The following is a 24,540-nucleotide window of genomic DNA, read 5'->3' as shown; positions in this document are numbered from 1 at the left end:
CATATGAGATCTAGCTCCCTGACCAAGAATTGAACCCTGGATGCCCTACATTGGAAGCATGGAATCTTAGCCGCTAAACCACCAGGGAATTCCTATGGATGGCTTTTATGACCCTTCAGCACCTGGCTCCATCCTAAGAGGCAATCAAGACTTCTGTTCAGAGTCAGGCTTTGGTCTCAACCGCCTGGGTTCAAATTCTCGCTCTGCCAGTTCCCAGCTGGGTGACTGTGGGAAAGTTACTTAGCTCCCCTGAAATAATAATACCTCACACCTATACTTGAGAATTTATAATCATGCACAGTCCTTGTAAATATATTAAAACCACTGAATTGTATACTTTAAAATGGTGAATTTTATAGTACACAAATAGTATTTTAAAAAATTAATCACAGTGTCTGGCCCAGGGTAGGTTCTTTGAAAACAAAACGGTGGTTATCATTGTGACCAAGGAAGCTTTCCAAGGGAACCTAGCACCTGGTCAGACACAGAGTGGGTATTCTGTAAACACTGGTGGAACCAGTGGATAACATATTCACAAGTATGTTTGGAGCATGTCTAGGACAGCTCCGTGGGGGAAAGCGGGGAGTCGGGGACACAGAGATTCCAAGCCCAGTTTTGCATCCCTTGGGAAAGGAGGCCCAACTTATTCTTGGTGGAGACAGGGTCTTAAGCCCAAACCAAAGAAAGGAACCTTTCAACCCCGCAGCGCCCCACCACCCAGGGCATCCCCTCTTTGTTCTTGCTGTCGGGGCCCAGGTCGCAGAGCCTAGTCCAGCGGATCCTAAGCCATGGGTAAACGGAAAACACTTAACCCAGGCTGACGAACGTGTTCTTATATTTATCTTTGACTCTGGCTGTATCCGATGTTCTGGGAATTGACTTCAAACAGAATCTCGAGCGCCGGTTAAGGCCCAGCTGCCAAAGCCAGGCCCGGAGGGCGCGGCTTTCCCAGAGCCGGTCTCAGGCTCTGATCCCCCCAGGACCCTTCCCCGGCAGAGAGGTTCGTCCGCTCTAAATGCCGGGGCGATGGTGAAGAGGAGGTTCTAGCTTAGTAAAGCTGAGATTCAGGCTGAGGAGGGGCCGCGGGAGATTTCCTAGGGAAGAGTCTCTGAGAAGCCCTGGAGAGACGCCACAGAGCTGCAAACCCAGGGGCTCATCCAGGAGGGCTAGACCCCGGCAGAGTGGAGCAGCAACGGGCCAGGCTGGAAGGGGGGCCGCCAGAGAGGGGCCTCGACTCTCTCCTCGCTCCCCTGACTGCGATTAGAGCCCGGCACACAGCAGGCGCCTACTTGGTGCAGGTTGCAGAGAAGCCTGGAGAGCTCGGGCCGCCCTCTGCCTGGTTGGAGGAAGCTTCTAGACCCGGGGGCTGGCTAAGCCGTGTGGTCACGACGGGCCGGGGATGGGGAGGGCTCTGTCGCGTGGCTTAAGTGGCCGACTCCGCGTGGCCAGGCCCGGCGGGGGCAGAGGCGGATAGGGGAGCGCCCATGTACCCACGCTGCCTAGGCCTAAGGACCCTCACTGAGGCGGCCCCTCCAGGCACTGGGGTCGGCCCCACACGCTTCCCCAGGAAATGTAAAATCTGTTTCTGGACTGAGACCCGCCCCCTCCCCCGCGTTGGGGCGCACCCTCAGCAGAGACCCCCCTCAAACCTCTGGGGGAGATGCTGTCTCTGTGCACAGATCCCTCCCCACCCCCGCTCCGCAGAGACCCTTCCCAAACAGATGCTCCTAGGTTCAGACACCCCTCTGGCTCCCGGGGTACCGAGACCCTCCGGGAGGTGGGGAGTGGAGCGCGGGCGCAGACGAAGACGCGCACGGCCGAGACCATCTCTAGCCGTCACCCCCTAGCTTCCCAGCATCTGGAACCGCGTCCCCACGCCCGCCACACGCGCACACACACACACACACAGATTCACACGCTCGCACACACACTCGCGCGCAGACCCCGCCCGCGGCCCCGCCCCGGCCCCTGCGGGCGCCCCCTCCGGCGCTCAAGGACCCAGCAAGCGGCCCGCCCCGGGTGGCGGGAGGCGGCGGCTTCGGGCAGATTTGATTTTCCCGCAGCCCGGGCGCCCCGGAGCCAGAGCCCGAGCCGAGAAGGTGGCGCTTGGAGCCGCGTCCCCAGCCTCGCCGCCGCCCGCGCGGAGACCCAGCGAGTGGCGCCGCAGCTCCGGCGCTCCGGGTTCGCTCCGCGCTGCCTGAGTCCCGCCGCCCCCGCAGCCCTAGCTCCACTCGACCCCCCACACCCCCTCTGCCTCTCCTGCACCCCTTCTGCCCCCACCCCGAGCTCCCCGCCCCTTTCCCGGTGCTCTCTCCACCACTCCGCGCGTCCCTCCCGGCGCCCTCGCTTCGGGCCCCTCCGCCTCTCCCCGCTGCGCCCCAGCTCCCTGAGCGCTTTGCCCCTCAACACTGGGTCCCCAGCCTCCTCTTGGCGTCACCCGCACCCCCTCCTCTCTCCTCGGCCCCCGCTCCCTCCGCCCCCTTCCCTCTCTCACTTCCCACGCCCCCTCTTCGCTCTCCTCTCTCCTCCCTTTGCCGCCCAGCCCCGGCTCGGGAGTTGGGGGGAGAGCCCAGGGTTTCCGTTGCTCCGGAGGAGGCGTGAATCGCGCAGGGATTGACTAATTTGGGGTGGGGGCACGGTGGGCTATGGAACAGCCCGAGGACATGGCGTCGCTGAGCGAGTTCGACTCCTTGGCGGGCAGCATCCCGGCCACCAAGGTGGAGATCACCGTGTCCTGCAGGTGAGCCGCCCGCTGTCCGGGTCCCCCCGCCCCGCCCCTGGAGCCGGAGCCCCGTCTACCTCCGTGCGCCCCCTTCCAGAGCGTGCTCGTCTCCAGGACGCCCCTCTGCCTGTCGGGCAAGAGCCCATGCCCAGCCACGGGTGGCCAAGGCGGAATGGGAAGCCAAGCTCAGGGTCTTATCCGGGAAAGTTTGCACACCGGGCTGATGTTGCGAGGAGATAAGAAGACGCGGGGGGTAGGGATCCGGGAGCCCGAGGTGGGAGAGGGAGGTAGTGAACGAACACAGCAGGGTCTTCACGCCGTCTGTTTCTGATCGTCCCCTCCCCAAATGGAGAAGAGAGGGATTTGCCTCATCCTTCCCAGGCGTGCCCAGCCTCTGCCTTCTGCGCCCTCCTTCCCTGTCTTCTCCCCGCTCCTTCACCCCAACTCCCCCACCCTCTCTCTCTCCCTCCCCCCACCTTGCAGACCCCAGGATCCTAAAGCCTTTCTTCACCTCCAACAGCAAAACCGACTCGGGAAAGGATCAGATTGGCTCACTCATGCTGAGCTGTGGATGACTGATAACAACTCGAAGTGACACCATTAAAAAAAACAATAACTGGGGTATAAAATCTTAAGCCAAAGGACTAGGACAGTGAGTGTGGAAGTTTAGAGTCCAGCAGGGGAGGGAGAGGAGTTTTTGTGGACTCTCACCCCTAAATCCTCAGCCAGGTTACACAGGCTTTGGGAGTCACTGGGGGGAGGGCATCGGAGCTGGGTCTCCCGCAGGTTCTTCCATCAGAGAGGAAGGCTGCCCCAAGCAGTGAGGGGCACAGGTGGGCTAGGGGGGGATATCTCCCCTAGTGCAGTCACCCTGAGGCTGGCCTAGGGTCACTGCCTTGTGGGGACTGTGAGGAACACTGTGGTCAGTGCAGACCCCACCTCTGCAGGAGATGCCATTCCCCTGCCCAGAGTGACCAACAGCATCTCTGGGGTCCCGGGTGCGCACTTGTCCCAAATCGCCTGCCCCATCCTCTTCTAGGCCTCTCTTTGGACTGACGTTCCACCCACCTTCGTGGCACCCCCCGCCCCCACCCCCCACAACCCTGTATTCCCAAGTTGTGGCCCTAGGGAGATGTATGTAGATGAACCAGAGGAGCTGGGCTGGGGTGTGAAAGAGGAAGGATTGGGGAGCAGGAGTGGGGGTTAGGGGAGTAGGAGCAAGAGCTGATGCGGTGGAACATTGCTGTCCCCTTGTGTTAAGGCCCTTCTGGGGGCTCCTGTGATGACTCCCACGTTTCTGCCCCATGGTCCCACACACAGTTTTGTCAGGATCATCTCCCAAGGCCATTTGCATTTTGTCATTACTCCACTGGGAGATTCCTGATGGCCCGTTAGCTCTGGTCTCACTTCCTCAGCCATCCGCAGCTGCCCCAGCCCGCCCTTCCCTCCCCTGCGGGCATACAGCCTGAGGCTCCTTCCCAGCCCAGCCTTCAGTCATGCCCCTGTCAGAGCTGTCTCAGGGTCCTTTTCATCCCAGAGCCTCTGAATGGCACCTTCTCCATCAGATCTCACCCAGTCTTCATTTCTACCAGTTTATGTCTCCGCCCCCCATCCTGAAAAGCCTGGCCTCATGCTCCCCACTTCCAGCCATCCTTCTCATCCATGGGACACCCAACCCAAATCACTGCCTCAGGCGTCCACTGAGTCCTGAGCACTCAGCCTGGGCCAGGGGATCTCTCGCATACTGAACCCGGAACCTCTGAAGACATCTCGGTTGTATAGACTTCATTCCTTTTCCCCTAAAGTAAACTGTTTTTTTCTTTTTTTCTCTCTTTTTTGTTTTTGGAAGTGGGAGTCCCCACTCTGACTCAGATTCACAAACCCTCTACTTCCAGGGCAGGTAGAGGAGGCAGAGGGCACAGGGCACCATGGCTTTGGATCAGACACCTTAAGATGGAATCTGCTCCACCACCTGGGACAAAATTTTAGCCTCGATTTCTCCCATTTGTCAAGTGCAAACCACCTGCAGCCCTAGGAGGTCCCATATTCATTGAGAAACCTTACTTGCCAAGGTAGCTCATGTGCTTGGAAGCGTGGCTGGCACGTAGCAGATCCTCAGTAAATCCTGTTGGAGGAATTAACTTACAGGAGTAGAGGATCATGAAGCATCCAGCATGCTGCTTTCCACTTGCTTCACATACAGTAGGTGCTCAATAAATAGCTACAATGATTACTGTAAGGCAGTAGCACTTGGCCCCTCCTGTTTACTCTCTGAAAGTAGAGGTGTTCAAAGACTCAAACCTTTGGCCTAGGTGGTACCCAGGGATGCAGTTGAGTTCCTGGGGGATGTGGTTCTGGGATCAACCCTGGTGCTTATTCCTTTTCATGGGATATCAGGCTGGGGACGGGGGCATGACCCAGGCCCTGCTCTCCCACCCTCCCTGAAGCCAGAGGGTGGGGAAAATGGGGTTCTGGTAGGAAGGGGTGAAGGGAGGAGTCACCTGGAACAGAGAGGAGACAAGGAGCACAATGTGGGTGGGCTTGAAATCGTCAATCCATCTCTTTCCCTCAACCAAGTCCAACTATCCAGTTTCTAGAACAGATTGAGAGGGAGAGAGAAGAAAGGAAAAGGAGGAGGAGGGGGAGAAGGGAGAGCTGCACAGAATGGCTTTCTCCAGCATATTCTATACTCCATGGCCACCAATTACTGGAAGTCCTGGCCTCTTCGTTGCATTCTATGGTCAGCATTGACTGAGCCCCGGGGGAGGAGGCTATGGGATGCCCCTGCCCTGAGCATCTAGGTGACAGGGAATAGTGGGCAGGGCCTGGAATAGTAGGGCAGGCAAAGGTGCTGATTGACTGAGTTCCAGAGGGCTTCAGAGCAGGCATCTCAGGATGAGGGGCCAGTGTTTCAAAGGAACTGGAAACTGTCCTGGGAGCTAGTTCCCTCCCCTCTCTGCTTCTTAGGAAGGCCCCTGCCACCCCTGCAGCCCTCGGAGGTCTCTGCTGTTGCCTGAGGGAGGAACTGGCCCCGCACCATGCCTGTCCTAGGACACTGCTAGCTGAGCCAATCTGCTTGGCACGGGGACAAGTGTGAGCCCCAGCACAGGATCACAGTGGACGCCCACCCACGCCTCTGCTGAAGGCAGATGACACTGTGGGGTGGACGTGTTTCAGCCCCTGGTTCTTTGTGTTGGTATTTCTTGGGCTAATCTATAGTCTCTGTATGTGTGTTTTTGTTAATCACTCAGTCATGTCCAACTCTTTGTGACCCCACGGACTGTAGTCCCTCAGACCCCTCTGTCCGTGGAATTCTCCAGGCAAGAATACTGGAGTGGGTTGCCATTCTCTTCTCCAGGGGATCTTTTCTACCCAGGGATTGAACCCCGTTCTCCTGCATTGCAGGCAGGTTCTTTACTGTCTACTCCCAAATAACTGTTTTTACCGATTTTGGTAATGTTCAGTTGTTCATTCGCGCCCGACTCTTTGTGACCCCATGGACTGCAGCACGCCAGGCTTCCCCATCTTTCACCATCTCTCGGAGCTTGCTCAAACTCATGTCCATTAAGTCAGTGATGCCATCTAACCATTTCATCCTCCGTCCCTCCCTTCTCCTCCTTTGGTAAACTCAGGGTCAAAGATTTTAAAGCCTCTGGTTGTCTGGCTCAGCGTTTAAGACCATGAGTCTGTGGGGTCTGTCTGCCTGGGTTCAATCCCTGTGATCCTGGGTAAAATACTTAACTTGGGCCATGGTTTCCTCATCTGTAAAGGAAATGTAATAATCCTTATCACAGTAGAAGGATTAAATGGATTAATTAAATGGATTAATTCAGGAATAGTAATTTATGTGCCTATTATTTGACACCTGAAAATAAATAAAAATCTGTCTTTATAGCTGGTTTGCGTGGGTTTTGGAGATCTGATCCATCTAGGAAGTTCTATTTCCCCCACTCCCAGCTTTATTGACATATATTTGACATATAGTGTGCATTTAGAGACTCTGAGGAGTTGTTTTGGGAATAATGGTTTGTGAAACCGGATTCCAGCAGACATCGTAGAAAGTGTGAGCCACGAGCTTCTCCCTCCTCTGATGGTCTGTTTCAGACCATTCCTGACTTTAGTAGTCTCCCTGCAGACCCAATCAAAACTTACCTGTCAAAAAAACCCATAAAACCTCGTCTGTCCAGTGCCCTGTTCCCAAGGCCCCCACTATTTCTCTATGCCTCATCTGATGCAGGGATCCAGACCAGCGTGTTGGTTAGAAAGGGCAATTTGCATTTTTTATGTAACAGAAACCTGTGCACTTCCCAGGGGTCTTGCTGGCAGAAGCAACGCACAGTTAGTTCTACATGGTGGGATTCCTGAGACCCGCAGGGGAGGCAAAGAGGGGACAGCCCAGTGGCGGGCTGTGGCTTAGCCCTGCTGGGGTCTCTCAGGCGGCTGCCCATGCCCCTGCAGCAGATGTGGGGCTGGTGGCAGCTGTTGCCTCTGCCCCAGAGATGTTGTTTTCTGCTCTCTGTTCAGGTTGGCATTTTGCTGCCCCAGGGCTCGAGAGGCAGCCTAGCTCCAGAGCGGTGCCCTCAGCCTCTCAGAAGGCGTGTGAATGGGCTCAGAACACTGTCTTCTGACAGCCAGGGCGAGGGTGGTTTTGGCGAAGGAGGGGGCCTGGGGGCAGTGTGGCAGCTGTTAGAGCCAGTGCTGGGGAAAAGAGACATATCCAGCCACTGAATATGTCAAGATACCATTTAGAGGAGCCAGGGGAATAATAACGGTGGGATTTATTGAGTGCTTACTACATGCTAGGCACTTAACATCTGTATTAGGCTGAACCACATGCAGTTGCCTATACACAACTGTTTTTTAACCTACCCAAATAGCAATTTGGTCCAAACTCAGATTTTTATTAGTTTTCAATTGCTGTATAACGAATCACCACAATCCTAGGGCTTAAAACAATGGCCATTTATTATCTTACCGTTTCTGTAGGGTCAGCAGCCCAGATATAGCACAGCTGGCTTCTCTGCTCTGGGTCTCCCCAGGCTGAAATCGAGGTGTGAGCAGGGGCTATGATCTCATCTGAGGCTTGGGGTCCAAGCCAAGCTCATTTAGGTTGTTGGCAGAGTATAATTCCTTGCAGCTATAAGATGAAAGCCCTGTGTACTTTTTGGTTGTCGGATTGGGGCTCTTAGCTCCTATAGGCCACCCTCAGGTCCTAGCCACGTGGGCCTCTCACAGCATGGCGGCCTGCTTCTTCAAAGCAAGTGGGATAAATCTCTCCAGAGTCTGCAACTTAATATAAAGTAACAGGAGTGAGTATCCAATCATATTCCCACTCACACTCAAGGGGAAGGGATTGTGCAGGCTTGTACAGCAGGCATGGGAATCTTGGGGACCGTCTTGAGTTTCCGCCTACCACAATGACTGCATCTTTTGTAACCTTACAACCACCCTGTGAACTAAATAGTAGTATTTTCCCTTTTTGCTGATTAGAAGATCAGGGCTCAGGTTCAGGAACCAGTAGAGTTAATGTGTTTTAGAAAAAGGGATCCAAATTCAGTTTCCTCAGACTTCAAAACGTTGAGAGCTTCTTCACATTGAGGATTAGGGTGTCCAATGATGAGAATTGCAGTAGGGCCTGGGTTCCAACCATGGTAGATGGAACCAAGAAGTAGGTACTCTATCTCCAGAGATGAAAGAGGCCTTCTTGCTCAGTGATGACTTTGATTCTAAGCGGCAAACCCAGAGGAATCCCTAGGGAGTAGAGGCCAGAGAGGGTCACAGAATGGCAACTGGCCTTCCACGGCATCCAGACTATAAAGTAGCAACTTATCATCTGTCCTCTCCCAGCCCCTTGTTCTTTCTGCTCAGACTTAAGACCATTGCTAGAGATGGCCTGCCACTGGAGAGAGAGAGTGGAGAGGAGGTGAGGGGAATAGGTAGAACAAGCTTTGGGGCACAGAGGAATCAGGTTCAGTTAGGAATGCTTTGGCTGTAAGTAACAGGAATTCTGATAGTGGATCAAACCCAAAACACATTTATTTTTCTTAAATCACAGGGAATCTGTAGGAAGGTCTTCTCAGTTCTGGTTTGTCTGCTCACTTTGCCTAAGCACCCAACTGCCCTTCTATCTTGTCATCATCCAAAAGGTGGATCTCATTGTTACAGAATAATTGCCTCTGTTCTAGGCATCGCAACAGCATCCAAAGACAAGAAGCAAGACATAGCGCCAAAGACCTCTCTTTAAAAAGTTCTTTTTTAATCTAGAAAGCACAATCCTTCTCAAAAATTTCTCAGCAGACTTTCCCTTCTATCTCAGTGGCCAGAGCCAGGTTTCATGTCCACCCCTAGACCAATATATTAGCCAGTTTGGGCTGGTATAACAAAACACCATAGACTGGGTGGCTGAAACAAGAGAAATTTGTTTCTCACAGTTCTCAAGGGTAAAAGTCCAAGATCAGGTTGTCACATTCCGGTGAGGACTCTCTTCCTGGCTTCAGATGGCCACCTTCTCACTGTTCTCACATGGCAGAAAGAGAAAGTGAGAGCTAGAGCCAACTCTTCCTATAAGGGCACTAATCCCATCATGAAGGACCCACCCTCATGACCTCAAACCACACTAATTATTTCCTAAGACCTCGTCTCCAAATACCAGCACATTCAGGGGTGATATTTCAGTGTATACATTGTTGGGGTTACACAATCAGTCAACAGGAACAAGGGACAGGAGCCTACCTTCTCTGACTTCAGGGCAGCTGCATCAGATACCTGAACCAGTGTGGATTCTGTTAGGAAGAAAGTGAGGAATATTTGTTGATCGGATAGCCATGGCCTCTGCCACAAGGAGGAGGTTTTCCAAGTGATCCATAGGTTCCCTGAGATCCCTGAGGCTAAAAGGGGCCTAGAGTTTGGGGTCCTCAGATTTTCCTGCATTTAGTAGACAGCCAGTGTTAAGTGACTGGGGACTGATTTTCTAAGCAGAGCTTGGCTGGACTCTTGACAAAGTCTTTTTCTGCTAGTTTCCTGGTCAAGACAAAAAGACTTAGAGTGATTCCAAAACATTTCAAAGTGCCTCTGTCCCCTAATATCCCCTCTGTCTTCCCACAGTCCTCTCTGCTGGCCTTGCATAGGACTGAAGTTCCCAATAGGAGAAATTTTAAGATTTGATGAATGGGACAGGAGTGGGCATAAGGAAGTGCTGCCTACATTTCTATTTTAAGCTATTGGCTTCTCAGCTTCACAGGACAGGTATATGACTGCATGCACTGATGAGGAAACTGAGGTTAAGTAGCTTGTTCAGGGTCACAGAATTACCATGTGTCAGTGTGGAGATTCTAGTTTGAATGGATCTGAGGCAGAGCTCAGGCTCTTTTCCTCGGTCACGCAGCTTAGGAGGGACAATTATTACAATAATTAATAATAACAAAAATGCAAATAGCTCCAGGAAGGAGAGCTCTTTAAGCCATGTGAAAATTGCTTTTTAGACCTTGGCGAGGTTGCTTGGCACAGAGACAATGCACGGGCGTGTGGAACAGGATCTGAAAGGGGAGATGGGCGAGTGCCAGGGGCTGAGTGCCAAGGTCCCTCTCCTCCCCAGCTCCCTCCTTGCCTTTCCTGAGATTACTTCTGCCTGTTAGAACAGGGAGCAGAGCAGGGAGAGATGGAAAGCCCTCCAGTTCTCTTCAGCTGTTCCTTTGCGAGCAGCCCTGATGAAGCTAGGGGACAGGAAATCGGGAGTGAGGATGTGAGGGGCACTGCTGGCTGGGGTGGGGATTTGGGAGACCCAGGGTTTTGGTAACACAGGCACCCCTGCCTCCCCATAGCACCTCTGAATGGGCTCCAGCTTCAGAGTTCAATCTCAGTGTTCCAGCTAAGCTGGAGGACACTGGCACACCTCAGGCCCAGCTACCTTCCCTATAAAAGGAGACAGTGTCTGTCTCCCTGCATTGATACGTAGGGTGAATAGGGTATCATAGGTTAAGTACCCAACAAAGGATTTGGTGCAGATTATATCCATGACTGGGCTTCCCTGGTAGCTCAACTGGTAAAGAATCTGCCTGCAATGCAGAAGACCCCACTTCGGTACCTGGATCGGAAAGATCCCCTGGAGAAGGGATAAGCTACCCACTCCAGTATTCTTGGTCTTTCCTGGTGGCTCAGATGGTAAAGAAGCTGCCTGCAATGCAGGAGACCTGGGTTTGATCTCTGGGTTGGGAAGGCCCCCTGGAGGAGGGCATGGCCACTCCAATATTCTTATCTGGAGAATCCCCATGGACAGAGGACCCTGGCAGGCTACAGTTCATGGGGTCGCAAAGAGTCAGATACAACTGAGAGACTAAGCATGCACACATATCCATGGTTAATGTGGCCCTCTCGCACCCGCTGCCTACTGGGGGTTGACCAGATGTTTGGTGTTGAATTGTTCCATAGAGAAATAGGTGCTTCTAGCAGGCCCCTCAAGCTCTGGGGTCTCTCCAGCCTCTTTAGGATTCCTGTTTCTCCCTGATAGTGACTCAGTTGTCCTCAGTCTGTTCTCCTCAATGAAGGAGATGGGCAGTGATGGGCCGAGGACATGTGGGTGCTCACGGTCCTAATTAAGCCCAGCAATTAGGGAACAGAGAGGGGAGAACACAAGGAGTCCCTACAAGACACCTTATCCTCCACAGGGCTTTTGTGAGCACTTATTGTGTGCTAGCATATTAAAAAGCACAGATATCACTTTGCCCACAAAGGTCCATGTAGTCAAAGCTATGGTTTTTCCAGCAGTCATGTATGGTTGTGAGAGTTGGACCATAAAGAAGGCTGAACACTGAAGAACTGGTGCTTTCAAATTGTGGTGTTGGAGAAGACTCTTGAGAGTCCCTTGGACCGCAAGGAGATCAAACCAGTCAATCCTAAAGGAAATCAACCCTGAATATTCATTGGAAGGACTGATGCTGCAGCTGAAGCTCCAATACTTCGGCCACCTGATGCAAAGAGCCGACTCATTGGAAAAGACCCTGATGCTGGTAAAGATTGAGGATGTGAGGAGTAGGGGATGAAAGAGGATGAGATGGTTGGATGGCAATCACTGACTCAATGGACATGAGTTTGAGCAAACTCTGGGAGATGCTTAAGATCAGGGGAGCCTGCTGTGCTGCAGTCCGTGGGGTTGGGAAGAGTTGGATATGACCGAGCAACTGAGCAACAATAACATTGTATGCCAGGCACTGAATAGCAAATTACTGTGTGCGGGACACTGTTCTGTGTTGCATGGATGAGTCTTAATTCTTAGAAAACTTGTAGGAAAGAGGGGCTATGATTTCTCCCACTTTACAGATGGGGATACCGAGGCACAGGCAGACTAAGTGAGGTCCTAGATACATGGGAAGAGCTGGGTTCTGGACCCAGCATTGAAGATGCCAAGTTATATGTTCATCACCACCAGCTTTTTGCCCGAGGTTGCAGGGATGCTTAAGGATGCTGTTGGAAAGAAACTAAACCATATTTCCTTGGTCTTTTGAACCTCATGAACCTCTTTGAGAATGTGATAAAAACTCTCCAGAAGAAGAATGCGTCCATACAGATCAATATGCCACATTTTGCTAATAGTTTAAAGGGGTTCATGGACCTCAATTAGGGACCTACAGTCAAGAAAAGCTGAGATACATCTTCTTGGAGTGTTTCCTTATTCTGTATCAAGAGTCATTGCTAGTAAATCCATGGAGCATGTATGGGCTTTGTTTGCATGCATGCTCAGTCACTCAGTTGTGTCCGACTCTTTGTGACCCTATGGACTGTAGCCTGCCAGGCTCCTCTGTCCATGGGGATTCTCCAGGCAAGAATACTGAAGTGGGGTGCCATTTCCTCCTCCAGTAGATCTTCCTGACCCAGGGATCAAACCCACATCTCCTGGGTCTCCTGCATTGGCAGGCCGATTCTTTACCACTGAGACACCTGGGAAGCCCATAGACTTTGTTTAAAGATTGAAAATGTGATAATCAGTTCACCCAGCAATTTAGCTCAGAGGAAATGTACCCACCCCCTCAGACTGGGGCTCTCCGAGGGCAGGGCTGTGTCTCCCCTCAGACTGGGGCCCCTGATGCAGGGTCCAGTATCCTCTGAGATTTGGTCTCCAGTAGACAAGGCTGTGTTTCCTCTCAAATTCAGGATCCTTGAGGGACGGCTATGTCTCCCTTCAGATTGGGGCTCCCTAAGGGTAGGACTGTGTTTCTGCTCAAATAGGGCTGGTTGAGGGCAGGGCTATGTCTCCCCTCAGACTGGGGCTCCCCGAGGGCAGGGCCGTGTCTCCCCTTAGACTGGGGCTCCCTGAGGCAGGGCTGTGTCCCCTCAGACTGGGGCTCCCTGAGGACCTGGCTCTGTCTCCTCTCAGATCTGATCTGCCTGAGGGAAGGCTGTGCTTCCTCTCAAATTCAGACTGGTTGAGGCAAGACTGTTTCCCCTCGGATGGGGCTTCCTGAGCCCAGGGCTGTGTCCCCCTCTCAGATTGTAGCTTCCTGGCGGCATTGCTGTTTTCCTCAGACTGAGACTCCCTATGTCTCTTCCTCTTTCTGACTACAGAGCCTCACCTTCTATTCTGAGTCTTTTAAGCCCTTCCTCAGGGTGTCACCCTCCGGCTCTGTCCTTTAGTACTTGGCAGGAATTCTCATTTTGGCCTTTCTGTCTTTGCTGGGGTCTTCTCCCCTCACCGCCCAGTGCATGGTCATTCTTCCTGCAGCTGTTTCAGAAATTATTCTGAGGGGAGAGCGGTGAGGAAAAGAGCGTTGGCCTCGGCTCCCTGACCTTGATTTAAGGAACAAAAGAAGCCAAGCTTTAGGTTGCAGCTTGGACAGCTGAAGTATTTTATGCTTTGGGGGAAAAAATATATTTTGCCTGTTGGAAAGAAAGTCTCTTTGAGTTCTCCAAAGACTGGAGAAAAGCACTTGTGGTCTGGTCTCTTTATGTCCTTGCAGATTGAGCCCTGCTTCATGGTAGAGGATCTGTTTTTTTTTTTACCCCATGGGTTCTTACTACCCCTGGGCCTGTGGGCAAGTCGCTCACCATGCCTGAGCGTTGGGGTCTCAGTGCATCAGCCCCAGTGGGAAACTGGGAATGTAGATGATGGGATGGGCTTCCCTGGACCTCTAAGTGTAGAAGTGGCTTGTGTTGCTCCTCCTGTCTCTTCTTTGTCATCAAGTGAACCTGAGTGCTCACCAGGAGAGTGACCGCTGTGCTCAGCACCAGGCTGATGATGACTAAACTGTCTGATGAGCCTCACCATGTCCCAGGGCTTCACAGCAGTTCTAAAGGAGGAGCTATTTATAACTCCATTTTACAGATGGGGAAACGGAGGCACAAGGAAGGCAAGTAACTTGTTCAGAGGGGGGATGTGAACTGAGTTCGTGTGACTGCAGCCCACACACTTAACCATCAGGCTCTGCAGCTAAGTGGAAGTACAGGGGCCGACCCTGAGCATGACCCTGTGGGGAGACAAGAGCCTCGCTCACCCGTCTGGCCATTCCTTTTGGTTTTCCTTCATCCACTCAATTTGCCAGGGCCCTACTCTGAGTCCAGTGCTGGGTCGGCCTGGAGCAGCGCTGGGGTCGCGGCCCCGTGTGAGAGACAGTGTGTGTGTGCGCTAAGTGACTTCAGTTGTGTCCAACTCTTTGCAACCCTTTGGAATGTGGGAGACAGAGGCACCCTGATTTTGCAGTCCAGGGTGTGCCGAGTATGGTCATGGGTCCTACAAGCCAGAGAATGGCACAGTACAGGCCAGAGAAAGCTCTGAGGAAATAGTTGTTGGTCAGTGTCTGTCCAGGGAAGGCAGAGTTTAGGACAAATAGGAATGCTTCTGGAAGGAGGGTAAGGATAATCTCAACAGAACAGAGGGAAGCAGGTTTGCATTACCCTCCGGGCCATGGCCAGGATGACCCTAAGTCTCAATGAGAGTCCAAGGCTACTGGGCAGGGAGCCACCGAAGCTAGGTGGCTGGGTTCTATTTCTTAGTCCAACCGGGTGTGCTCACCAGGAGAATCCCCATCGCCCAGACAGGCCCCATCTGCTTCTCTTGGAAGGTAAAACTCCATATCTGTGTCTCTTTCTCTCAGTCACTTTCTCTTTCTTTCACGTGCATGCGCACGCGCGTGCGCGCGCGCGCGCACACACACACACACACACATACACATATATGCCCATATCTAGGCTGGAATCCAGTTTCACTCTCTCTCTCACCTAGACATGACTGAACCTGAGTTCCAACTAAACTTGAAGGATACCTAGAAGTCAGTTGCCTTCTCTCCGAGTCTCACACTCCTGATTTACAAAGGAATTAGAAAAGGTGACCTCTGAAGTCCCTTCTTGCTTGAACATTCTAGGATTTTATGTAATTACAGAACTTCATTATAGAATTCAAAGATGAACCTCAGCACTTGCTTGAGAAGAAGAGTCCCCCTACTCCCCCATCCCTCAACCTTCTTTATGACTTTCCAGCTTCTCGCCACGCCTCAGGTTCTACCGCTGCAGAGTCATCTTTGGAATTTAGGCATTTTGTGTAATTCCAGACCAACGCTCCTGCCCTGAATCTAGCACACTGAGGAGGGGAGGGTCCACCTGGGAACAGATCAGCCCACCTCAGTGTGGAAAGAAAGTGAAAGTGAAGTCGCTCAGTCGTGTCCGACTCTTTGCGGCCCTGTGGAATGTAGCCTACCAGGCTCCTCTGTCCATGGGATTCTCCAGGCAAGAGTACTAGACTGGGTTGCCATTTCCTTCTCCAGGGGATCTTCCCCAACCCAGGGATAGAACCCAGGTCTCCCGCATTGGAGGCAGACGCTTTAACCTCTGAGCCAAAATAGGTAATGTCTTACCTGTGGCTCCTCCTGCCTGCTTTTCAGAGCTGCCTGTGTGTGTCGTTTCAGCTGATGCTCACTGCAGAGGGCTGGAAGGTTTATCACATGGTTTCCAAAGTGACAGCTGCTGGGAGCAGGTCTGGTAGAGGGGCAGTGGAGGCAACATAGGGTTTCTGTGCCTTTGGGGTCCCAGAGGGCTAGCAGGGTAGCTACCTTCGGGGAGAGACCCCTGAGTGAAGAGACTGGAGCAGAGGATGGGAGTCTGTTGGGAACCAGAACTGGACTGATGGCCCAGCACAGTCTGGGCCTCCCCGGAAGCAGAGCATGCTGTGTGCCCTCACCAGGAGGCTGCTGCGTCTGTCAGTCTGTCTGTTGGTTGGTCTTGGGCTCCTACCTCAGAGTGAGGGGTGTGGGTGGTGGGGCTGGCTGTGGGTCAAGGTGTCCAGACAGGCTGTCTCTGCTGATGGCTTCAGTGTTGGTGACTTGGGGGAAGGTCTCCTTCTGGACCTCTCTGGCTCTACCACTGCTGGCCATGCCCTGTCCCTCCCTGGGCCTCAGTCTCCCCCTCCTCAGGGAGAAGGTGAAGGGATAATCCTGAAGGTTTATCTGTTATCTGATCACAGATAATCCGGCTCTGATACTGGGAGTTGGCTGGCAGGAAGCCACATAGCCCTGTGTCTGTGGCTTCTCCTCTCTGGGGAAAGGGTACAAGGGGTCTGTTGTGGGGGAGTGGGGCATGGGAGTGGAGAAGGGGGATGACAAGACCCCCAGGGACATCTGAGAGGGAGGTGGGACATGGATGAGGTGGTTGGCAAGGGCAGAGCGGGCCTCTAGGGCAGTGTAGGAAAGAGTCAGTAGCACCAACAGGTGGGCGGGGTGGGGGGGCCTTACAGGAAGCCCCTTCAACAATGAACACCTTGCCCAAGTCAACAAGGGTCTTCAAGGAGCAGGTCTCCTGGCGGGCCCCTCTGGGGGGCTGTGTGGGACACAGAGCGAGCCCTGGCGGGGGAGTGAGGAAACTGGGCATTGATGCCCCAACTCCTGCCCATCATTGGCTGAAGGCTGCTCCGGGGAGTGTCAACTCCCTGGTTATTTGCAACCCTGTCCACCTGGGAGAGCCCTTGGAAGAGAAGCAGGAGGAACTGGGGGTGCGGACGGGAACTCTGAGGGTTGAGGAGGGAGGGAAGGCCGAGCCTCTCTATTGTACAGATGAGGAAACCGGCCCAGAGAGGTGGAGTCACTTCCCGGCTGGAGACCAAGTTTCCATCGGGCCGTGTTGTGTCCTGCACAAGGACGGCTGCAGGTCACTGTGCAGCGAGGGACGCCAGACCTGCAGGGCACATCCTTGCCCAGTTGCCCCTGTTAGATGGGATCCTGCCTCCCCAGCACCGACCTTGCAGGACTCTGAGAGGACTGGGAGCTAATATTTGCCCAGCTCTGAGCGAGGCGCATGGGGCTCAGTGAGTGGGAGCTGTGATCGCACATAGACAGGGAGGGAGGGGGATCCACACCTGTCTCTCTGCCCCCAAACACTGGGTCCATCATCTTTTTTTGTTGTTGTGGACCATGTCACGTTGCTGGCAGAAGCTTCGTTCGCCAACCAGGGAGTGAACCCTGGAGAGCACCACGGAATCCCCTGTTGTGTCCATCATCTTACTGCGTGACTTCAAGTCTGATTGTTAGGGCCATGTGTGAGCTCTGATCTTGATCACCGAAGGACCCTGTTCCAATGAGTCTGCATCTCCTGGGAGGTGTCATTAATTAATCCATAGGCACAGGGGAGATAATAGAGTCAACTGGCTCTAAGTAGAGCTCTGGGAGAATGGAACAGTGAATGGAGAAGTTTTTGATGGCTTGATTTCGTTTTATTTTTTCAGAGACAGAGAAGTGGTAAAAGGAGAATTTCTAGAACAGAATTTTTAGGACATTGGGCAAGTTGGGATTTGGCCCAAGAGCGAGGTGCTGTGCAAGCTAGGGTACCGGGGTCCACAGGAGTGCGTGGTGGTGGGGGTGAGAGGTAGGGAGCACCAAGCACCCTAGGAAGGCTGAGCTGAGCAACCTCATGGGCCCACCCAGCTCTAATGAGCCCTACTAAACCACTCTGGGAGTTGGTGATGGACAGGGTGGCCTAGCGTGCTGCAATTCATGGGGTCTCAAAGAGTCGGACACGACTGAGCGACTGAACTGAACTGAACTGAACTGAAATCATGCAGAAGGAGCCTCCTGCTTCCTGTTTGCCTGAAGCCAAGCCTGAGGCTGCCTCTGGGTCTCAGTAACAACCTGAATCCCCTGAGATCCCGGGGCTGTGCTAACTCCTGCTCTCTCCCCGTCTTTCAGGAACCTTTTGGACAAAGACATGTTCTCCAAGTCTGACCCACGTAAGTCCTGCTCTGACAGTAGTAACAGTAGCAACAATAACAACTGCATTGTGTTTGGTGTATTTTGTTCTTTTCCATATTTTATTATAAGATAGTGAATATACTTCCCTGTGCTCTACAGTAAGACCTTGTTGTTCATCTATTTAATATATAGTAGTAATCCCCAACTCCTAATTTATCCCTCCCCACCACCTTTCCCCTTTGGTAACCATAAATTTGTTTTCTGTGTCTGTAAGTCTATTTCTGTTTTGGAAATAAATTCATTTGTATAATTTTTTAGATTCCACATATAAATATTATCATATGATATATGTCTTTCTCCGCTTGGCTTACTTCACTCAGTAGGACCATCTCTATGTTGCTGCAAATGGCAAAATTTCATTCTTTTTTATGGCTGAGTCATAGTCCATTGAATATACGGACCACATCTTTATCCATTCCCCTGTCCGTGGACATTTAGGTTGTATCCATGTCTTGGCTGTTGTAATTGGTGCTGTAGTACATGTACTGGCGTGCATGTGTCTTTTCAAATTGGAGTTTTCTCCAGATATATTCCCAGGAGTGGGATTGCAGGATCTTACATCAACTCTGTTTTTATTTTTTAAGAAACCTCCGTACTGTTTTCCATGGTGGCTGTACCAAGTTACATTCCTACCAACAGTGTGGGAAGGTTCCCTTTTCTCCACAACTTCTCCATCACTTGGTACTTGTAGACGTTTTTGTGATGTCCATTCTGACTGGTGTGAGGTGACACCTCACTGTAGTTTTGATTCGCATTTCTCCAATAATAAGCAGTGTTGAGCATCTTGTCGTATTCCTGTTGGCCATCTGTATGTCTTCTGTGGAGAAATGTCTATCTAGATCTTCTGCTCAGTTTTTGATTGGGTTGCTTGTTTGGTTTGTTATTGAGCTGCATGAGCTGTTTGTATATTTTGGAAATTAAGCCCTGTTGGGTCGCATTATTTGCAAATATTTTCTCCCAGGCCACAGGTTGCCCTTTTGTTTTGTTTATGGTTTCCTTTGTTAACAATGGCATTAAGACTACTACCTTGGCCGACATGGGAGCCAGTACTGAGTGCTTGCTATGTACAAGGCACTGTTCCCGTACATCAAGGCTGTCTGATGTTTCACCGACGCCGTCTGCAGGAAGAGAACTGGTGGGGCGGGAGGATGTGAAACCTCAACACAACCAAGCGGGTGGGGAGGGCTCAGGGTGTTTGGGGCCAGAAGGTCTCAGTCCCAGGGAAACCAGTGCAATGTCTGTGGCCTAAGGGCATGCGCACTGGTTTTGGAGCCCAGGGTTCTAGCTCTAAGCAACGCTGCTCAAGTATATGACCTCAGACAGGTCATTGGCCTCCTCTGATCCTCAGTTTCCCCATCAGGAAAGTGGGGCTGATGGTAACAATAGGCCTCCTGAGGCCACCTTGGGCTCTAAAGAGACAGGCAAGTCTCAGATATCCGCTTCCTGCCACATCTCTGCTGCTCAGTCCTCCTTCAGGCCCACCTGTCCACCCACCTCACACTTCACACTTGCTCTGGCCTAGACTCCAGTGGCCCTGACCCTCCTCCCAGACCCCTATATTCTAGGCCCCCTACTCCAAGCTGACCTCGCCCCCACCCAGACCCAACAAGGCTAACCAAGATGGAGTGTCCTGAGGTGCTTGACCCCCCAGAGCCCTCCCCATCTGGGGCGCACATCCTTCTCTTGGCCTGGAGCGTTAACCCGTTTTTCTCTCCTCTCCTCACAGTATGCGTCATGTATACTCAAGGGATGGAGAACAAGCAGTGGCGGGAGGTAGGTACAGCCCCGCTCCCACCCTGGAAACGCCAGCCTGTCCCTGATGGTCTGTCCGTCTGTTCATCTAACTCTGGAGTCCTCCCACCTGGTAACTTATTACCAACTCCAGCATCTCAGCTCCCGAGGATAGTAAGGCATGCAGAGTCTTAGCCCTGCTGATGCAAGAAGAGACTGGAGGTGGTGAGAAAGTTCCTGTCCTCAGGGAGCCCCCGTCTGACTGGGGAGACAGGGAGTCCCTGCCCACCAGGGTCGTGGCCTGAGGCGTGGGTACAGCATCTAGCACTGAGTCGCCGCCACAGTGGCTTTCCTGGGGTTTTTGACTAACGTGAGTGAGCATGGCTTTAGTTAGGTGACTCCCCTCTGCTTTGAATCAACTCCCAACTCCTTAGTCTGACTTCCAAGCTCTGCCATAACTCAGGATGACCATGTTTCCAGCCTTGTTTCAATTCCATTGTCCCACCAGAGTCCAAGTGTCTTTTGCCCCTGGTGACAGGGGCTCTAAGGAGAGGGCAGACTTGAAGGGCTCACTGTCAAGAATCACGGAGACTTTTAGTGGGTGGGTGCTAGATACCTTTAGTCTATTCCTCACCCAAAGGCCAGAGGAATCCTATTAAAACCCAAGACAAACCCTGTCCCTCCTCTAGTCAGAGCCCTCCAGCAGCTCTTGCAACACCACAGTCTCTGTGGTGGCCCACCAAGCCCCATGGGGTCTGACTTCCTTGAGCTGTCTGACCCTGCTGCCCATCCCCTCCATCACTCCACTCCAGCCATGCCTGCCTCCTCCTGCCTCAGGGTCTTTGCACTTGCTGTTCCTTCTCTCGGGATGCTCTCTTCCCAGATGTTCATGTGGCCCCCTCCACAATTCCCTCAAATCTGGACTCAGACATCACCCCATCAAGGCCTTCCCTTGGCTACCCACTCTAACATTTCACCCTCTCCAGCACATATGCACTTTCCTGCTTAATTCTGCCTCCCTACCACTTTCCTCCCTGCCAACACCCCACAGCGTGTGTGATCTCAGTTCCCCAAACAGGGATCAAGCCCACACCCCTTGCTTTGGAAGCTCAGGGTCTTAACTGCTGGATGCCCAGGGAAGTCCTGCCTCCCTATCATTTTTCACTATAAACCATAAAACCAGTAGGTGTTAACAAATGGCTGTTGCAGGAGTGACTGGATTAGGAAAAAGAGGTGGGTGACAGAGGCCAGCAAGGATGTGGCAGCTTTTGTCCCCTTCCTAACTCTGCTTCCTTCTTCCCTCACACCTTCCATGCCAGCTGGTTTTCAGATGCAGAGGATAAAAGGGGGAACAGGCCAAGGGGGAGGGTCCTGGTAGCCCCTGGCTCCTGTCTGAACAAAGAAGGAGCAGACCTCCTTACTCTTGGAGAAGAGGATCTGGCCAAACAAGGATGGCGTGAAAGTCTGGGAGGTGAAGAATGTTTTCTTCCATGGTTGAAGGGGTGGAACCTCCATGAGGAGGTGGGGGTGAATTTATCCGGAGGTGGTTTCCCATGGTCTTTGTATTGTGCACACTGAGCTTGCTCCTGGCGATCAGAAGAGGATCCAGGATGGGATGAGAGGGGTTTGACCTTGGCAGCCCCACCTGTGCCCTTCACAGGGAGGGAGGAGGCCCGGGGCTCTGAATAGAGACTTGGCCTGGGGTCTCCACTGAGAGAGGCAGGCGCTCTATCTAACGGGACAGAGGCAGCTTCAAAGAGCAGAGGGACACAGGTCTAGCCCCCAGGACCTGCCGAGAGGGAAGGAAGGGAATGGGGCACAAGAAGAAAAAGTCAAAAGCCAAGAGCCCGCAGGGGTGGGGCTCCCCGGTGGCTTGATGAGAATGAGGGACTGCCAGGCCAGTAAAGCTTCAGTCTGGAGGAAGTCATGAACCGCTTCCTCTTTGGTGGACTGGCCGGAACATCACCTGTCCTGCTCCCTGCTCCTCCCTCCTTCAGATCTGGCAGAAGCAAGTGACCGAAGTGGATAAATTTTATCCATAAAATGTGTGGGCAATATTTCCCCAGGGACTGGGCTATTGTTGACTTTTTTTGCCCTCTCCAAGACTCTAAACCAGTTAAAGTCTAAACCAGATTGCAGAGGAAATGTTTAGCCTAAATTAACTCATTACTTTTGAGGCCTTTGGCGGAGCTTCACAGAGAGCAGGAGTGTCCTAACATCTCAGTGATTCATTCAGGAAAGTCTGGACGGGCCTCTTTGGAAGAACGCTGCTCCACGAACCCTTAATCCACTCTGTAATGAGGCTTGTCTCTTTTGGGTCAGGGTCCCCAGTTGTCCACGTTGCATCTTTTTTTTTTTAATTTTTGGCCATGCTTGGGGCATGCAGGATAGTAATTCCCCACCCAGGGACTGAACCTGTGCACTGAAGCACGGAGTCTTACCCATTGGACCGACAGGATTGAACTGATAGGAAAGTGCCCACGTTGCATCTTGTTATCACACACACCACAGGATGAAACAGAGGAAAGGAGACAGGCCTTGGAGTCAGATACACCTGTGCGTTCACTCCTGGCTCCAGCCCTTTCTGGAACAAATTTCTTAGCCTCTGTGTTTCCACACATGGAGATAATACGGGGATAACACCGACCCCACAGGCCTGTGATGATTGTAGGGCAAGGTGGCTATAATGTGCCTGCTGTGTAGTCGTCGTTCAGTAAATATTATTGTACAGCATCGGCCAGATTGTTGGGCCTTACTGGTCCCTCTTCAGTCAATATTTACAATAGGAAGCATCCATGAGGTGCTGAGGGAAAGAGGGAGACAGGCCAAAAGAAGAATTTCACCGAAAACACAGATGGAACGGGGAGTGTTCAGCCTGGAAGGGGAGATCCCCGTGCATGAATAATGTGGAAGGAGGATGTGATGAGAGGTATTGATGAGAACAGAATGGGAGTTCAGAGGAGAGAACGTTACAGTCAGGGTGTCATTCTGGTTTTTAAATGCAATTGGAACCTAAACACCAGTCACCTGTCTGAGGGGTGCTTGACAGGGATCAGAGGAGACGGTGGGTTGGAAGGAACTTTGGGGCCCAGCAGGCTCACCCTCCTCGTCCTGTAGAGGAGGGGGACTGGCCTCGGCTGTTGGAATTGGGGTGCTCGACCCCAGCGCAGCGGGAGCGTCCACTTGGGGGAGCTGAGTGAAGCTGGGTTTCAGTGAAGCCGGGAGACGTGGTGCTTGCAAGGACCCAACAACAAAGATGGAGGTGAAAGCACAGGCTTGGAGGGGACGGGAGTAAGCAGGCCAGTCTAGGTCTTGGGTGGTCGAGACATATGATAAAAGGCTATTTATAAAGGAGTGCTCGGGGCTCAAGGAAACCAACGAGGGCTGGTGAATCGCAGAGGCTAGCAACAGTGGGACCTCTCCAGGCCTGAGGCGGTAAGGAGAAGGCCGGGGTGGTTCCTGGAACCCCAGGGCAGGGCCCTCAGTGGAGGTGTGAGGTCAGCCCGGCCACCCTCGCTCTCCCCACCCTCTGCTCTCCTGCCTTCACCTCCCTTTGGGGGAACCTCCTGGGAGACTCGGGGCAGGGGCTGCGGATCCAGTCCAGACAGGTTGGCCTTCCAGGCACAGAGCAGGGTGGGGAAGGGCTGGAAGTGCATCCAGAGGGGCAGACAGAGACTACCCAGACGGACAGCGAGCGAATGCATGAGGTTGGCATTCAGGGGGTGTTGTGGGTAAGATACAGGGAGAGGCAGCTGAAGGGAGCTCATGACCATCAGACTGAGGATTGCTTGGCGCTTGGCTCATAGGGTCAGAATGTCAGAGAGGAGGCTGATCCTGTTTATAGGATCCGTCAGCACCATGTCCAGCCTTCAGGGGCAAGGGTGGCAGAGCTCTGTCAATGGGCTACCTTGGGACACAGGCTTCAAGCTACTTCTAGAGAAGGGACGTTTCCCTCAAATACATCGAAGGCCCTACTGCTTTGCCTGATTCTTTGTGTGACCTGCAGAGGAAAATATCAGGAATGGAGAGGTTAAAGAATAATCCAGACCCACCTCGATGGAGTGGCCCCTGCTATGGAAGACTGCTTTCCCTGGTAAACACAAACCCATTCCCATGGCTCCACATTTCATTGCAAAATGCCTCTGCATGAGCTTGGATTTTGGCTGAGAGCTACTCGTGCCATGGCTGGAGGGTATCAAGTGCAGGCACAGCAGTTTCTCCAGGCAGGGTCCAGACCCCCTGTTTGCATAAGGCCGCAGAAGGATGAAAGCTGCTCTCGCAGCTCCTGGCTGTTGAGTTCCAGCTGATTTTAACTGTTTGGGTCATTTTAATGCCTTCTGAGAAAGCTCCATCTTCCCAGCACCTAAATCTGTCACTGCACTTTATGAAAATTGACTCAAGATGTAATTTTAGCCCAGGAAATTGAGCACTATTTGCATCAAGGCTTGCCGGGGCCTTCTGCATGTCCCAGGAAGGGCAGGATGGCCAGGCAGGAGGAGTCCCAGAAACGCTCTCACTTAGGAAGAGGGGGCTGTGCACGGGTCCCCATTTGAAAAGTGTAGGGGTAGGGGTGATCCCTGCCCCTCCCTTGCCAGGTGGCTGCCCAGGCTGAGGGCCCCTGGGAAAGGAGGAGATGGGTATCATGGAATCTGAGGGTGTCCCCCGATGATTGACCCACACCACCCGCAGGGCATGCGGCCCCAGCCACCACGCCCACGCGGCCCTGCCTGAGTGCTCAGTCTATTTTTGAGCAACCTCAGCCTGTTAAACATCTTAACACCAGCTGGGAATGACAGTTCATCTCTGAATGTTCAGGATGATCTTCTTCAGAGCATCTTGACATGAGCCTCCACATAACTTTAACTC

At 52.7% G+C, this 24,540-nt stretch overlaps 1 protein-coding gene across 5 annotated transcripts in view; it reads left to right on the top strand.

Annotated features, from left to right (window-relative positions):
- The first annotated feature begins 2,293 nt into the window (after nucleotides 1-2,293).
- CPNE5 (copine 5) overlaps nucleotides 2,294-24,540 on the top strand; it is a 103,540-nt gene continuing 81,293 nt past the window's right edge. The window contains exons 1-3 of one of the 5 annotated variants that reach the window (XR_009732768.1): nucleotides 2,294-2,740; nucleotides 17,881-17,921; nucleotides 19,670-19,716. Coding sequence is in view for 4 of the 5 variants with exons in the window: in XM_061398033.1 (XP_061254017.1) it covers nucleotides 2,646-2,740; nucleotides 17,881-17,921; nucleotides 19,670-19,716 (183 nt within the window). In the remaining variant the exon portion in view is untranslated. The remainder of the gene's footprint in view (nucleotides 2,741-17,880; nucleotides 17,922-19,669; nucleotides 19,717-24,540) is intronic. The other 4 variants (XM_061398033.1, XM_061398035.1, XM_061398034.1 and 1 more) reach the window with 4 other exon arrangements.

The sequence above is a fragment of the Bos javanicus genome, chromosome 23, assembly GCF_032452875.1.
Source record: "Bos javanicus breed banteng chromosome 23, ARS-OSU_banteng_1.0, whole genome shotgun sequence".
Classification (NCBI taxonomy): domain Eukaryota; kingdom Metazoa; phylum Chordata; class Mammalia; order Artiodactyla; family Bovidae; genus Bos; species Bos javanicus.
This window is presented reverse-complemented; position numbering and strand designations above follow the sequence as displayed.